This window comes from Crocuta crocuta, unplaced genomic scaffold (assembly GCF_008692635.1).
Source record: "Crocuta crocuta isolate KB4526 unplaced genomic scaffold, BGI_CrCroc_1.0 scaffold89, whole genome shotgun sequence".
Classification (NCBI taxonomy): domain Eukaryota; kingdom Metazoa; phylum Chordata; class Mammalia; order Carnivora; family Hyaenidae; genus Crocuta; species Crocuta crocuta.
Window position 1 is genome coordinate 3685489 of NW_027551559.1, and position 2672 is coordinate 3688160.

General features: G+C 56.4%; 1 protein-coding gene across 1 annotated transcript in view; it reads right to left on the reverse strand.

The window, feature by feature from the left end:
• Window positions 1-298: 298 nt before the first annotated feature.
• Window positions 299-2672, reverse strand: part of ROPN1L (rhophilin associated tail protein 1 like) — a 17033-nt gene continuing 14659 nt past the window's right edge. Inside the window, exons 4-5 of the mRNA XM_077749438.1 lie at window positions 2481-2656; window positions 299-480 (exon numbers count right to left, since the gene is read on the reverse strand). Coding sequence (XP_077605564.1) covers window positions 417-480; window positions 2481-2656 — 240 coding nt within the window. The 3' untranslated portion in view covers window positions 299-416. The remainder of the gene's footprint in view (window positions 481-2480; window positions 2657-2672) is intronic.

Genomic DNA, 2672 nt, shown 5'->3' on the forward strand with positions numbered 1-2672 from the left:
TGCAGCTTCAGCAGATGATGCTGTGGGGGCGTCTCAGGTGCGGTTCCCAGGGCGCAAGCACCTGCCCTCCCGCTGGCCGGGGGTCCCCAAGGAGGAAAAAGAACAGTCAGTTTTACACGGCCCCTTCCCCCCATTCTGCAGCGCCCACATAGATCCCTTTACTCAAACGACTGGTTCCCTGCTGCGAATCCTTCACACCGAGGTTCTTACAAGAAGCTCGTGAAGGGCCATCATTTGCAAGGCTCTGCGTTGCGCTGACCACACCCAACTGCGACGGAAAACTCACACGACACACGTATGTGGTTAATGACAAGCTGTATTTGGTGCCAAGGATTTTAAAAGGCACTATGTCACATTAAAAAGTGTTCTCCCCTGTATTAATGGCTCTGTCTTCTGAATTTTCTTTTCGAGGTTTCCTAAACTTTCCTTGTCAGAATGAAGAAATCTGAAAGTCCTATCATGCCGTTCTTTCTAGAGTTTCTAAATTGGAAACAGATAAAGACACTTATTAGTAATTTCTTGCAGCGCACGGTACCATTTTGGTGAAATGCAAAATAATTTAAAAGTTGTACCTAGAAAAATGGATGATTTCTGGTCTCTAATCAGTCATTCTTACCTCTGAAAAGACAGCATTCTATTTTCTTGTATAAAAATGGGCATTATTGGGGCGCCTGGGTGGCTTAGTCGGTTAAGCGTCCGACTTTCGCTTAGGTCATGATCTCGCGGTTCGTGGGTTCGAGCCCCGCGTCGGGCTCTGTGCTGACTGCCAGCTCAGAGCCTGGAGCCTGTTTCAGTCTGTGACTCCCTCTCTCTCTGACCCTCCCCTGCTCACGCTGTCTCTCTCTCTCTCAGAAATAAAAAAAAAAAAAAAAGGCATTATTTCTAGGTGAAACGGTCCATACTTTATTTATATGTTTTCTTCACTGACCATTCAAATTTTAGTCCCTACTGAAACAAAAGTATCCTTCTATTTAAAAAGTTGGTCGGGGGGCGCCTGGGTGGCCCAGTCCATTAAGCGTCCGACTTTGGCTCAGGTCGTGATCTCACCATCCGTGAATTCGAGCCCCGTGTTGGGCTCTGTGCTGACAGCTCAGAGCCTGGAGCCTGTTTCGGATTCTGCGTCTCCCTCTCTCTCTCTGCCCCTCCAGTTACACTCTGTCTCTGTCTCTCTCAAAAATAAATAAACACTGAAACAGTTGAAGGCCAGCGGACTGCAGCCGGCTAGAGGCGGTGGGGCATCGGAATGGGGGGGAAGCACAGAAAGATGTGAGACGGGTTACGAAGGGGGAGGGGAGGGAAGAGGCATCATCTAAGGGTCACCGAGGTCTCTGCTCTGATCTCCCTGGTGGGGAGGTGGGTGATTCGGTTTACAGAAGGGGGAAACCAGGGAGGAAAACACATGGGAAAGAAGGTGAATTCTGCTGGCACGCGCACCGCCTGGCACGCGCACCGCCTGGCACGCGCACGCACATTGCAGTGGGAAGGTCAAGCAGGTGGTTTGACACCCGGAGTCCAGAGCTGGCTTCACAACAGGACTGGGGTCCCTGGGGGAAGNCAGTTCTGCTCTGGGCTGCTGCTGTCCTTGGTCCATGGGACAGGTGGGTCTGGGGCGAGGTGACAGGGCGGGGTCTATGCAGCGCCCACTGTGAGGACCTGAGATGGGGGGGGCGGTTGGCGAGTGCTCCAAGCTGACGCAGGATGAGCGTGACCGTGTCCAGACAGGCTGGGACTGGAGCCGGGAGGCTGCGGGTGGAGGGGACAGTCCCCTCCTATCACTCGCCACTGGGGGGCAGCCGGGGTGGCACTGGAGGTCTCAGGAAAGAAGGGAGGCGGCTGGGCAGGGTTCACGTCCCTGGAGGAGGGGAGCCAGCTGCAGGGGGAGGGGGAGGGGTGTGGCTGCAGAGGAGGGGAAGGGGACAGACATCTGCGGGGACATCGGAGAGGGGAGGGGCGGGGCCCCCAGANGGGACACTGGCCCTGGCGCCCCGGGCAGGAGGGGACCCGAGGCCGGCGGTGAGGACGAGGCCTGCTGAGCAGGGGGTGCCCAGCCCGACTGCGCGCCTCTGCTCCCTTGTTCTCAGGGCCCTCAGCGGGGTCTGCGGGCGGCCCTGTCTGTCAGTCCCGGGACACACGCGAGGGACACAGGCGGGCAGTCACACCCTCCGCCTGCAGTGTCCCTGTGGAGCTGTGCCCTCCATCTTCCGCTTTAACGCACGGTGGTCAGACGCCAGTTGGCACGCTCAGGAACCAAGATAAATTCTGGATAAACCGTCTCAAAGGCAGGACACACCTTCCCTCTCGCGTGGGAACAGAGCCGGCGTGTGCCTCCCGCCGTGTCCCANGTGTGTGTGTGTGGCCCTTCCCTCCCAGCACCGGCAGGATGCGCAGGAACAAACTTGTCCGAGAGAAAAGAGGGAGGGAGAAAGGACCTTCTCTAACGTACAGAACGGACTCGAATTGCAGGGAGCGCTCATACTCACGCAGTGTCCTTTAAAGTGGCGAGATAGGACTCTATGTCCGCCTCGGGGATGTCCGAGTCCATTCTGGACAAGTAACGGTAGACGTAGGAGAAAGTCTCAAATGGGATGCGCGCGGGCCCGCCCTCGGGGTCGCTGGTGAGGATCTCACACAGATGCTTCATCGACGTGTTCAGTGACTAGAAACACCACAGA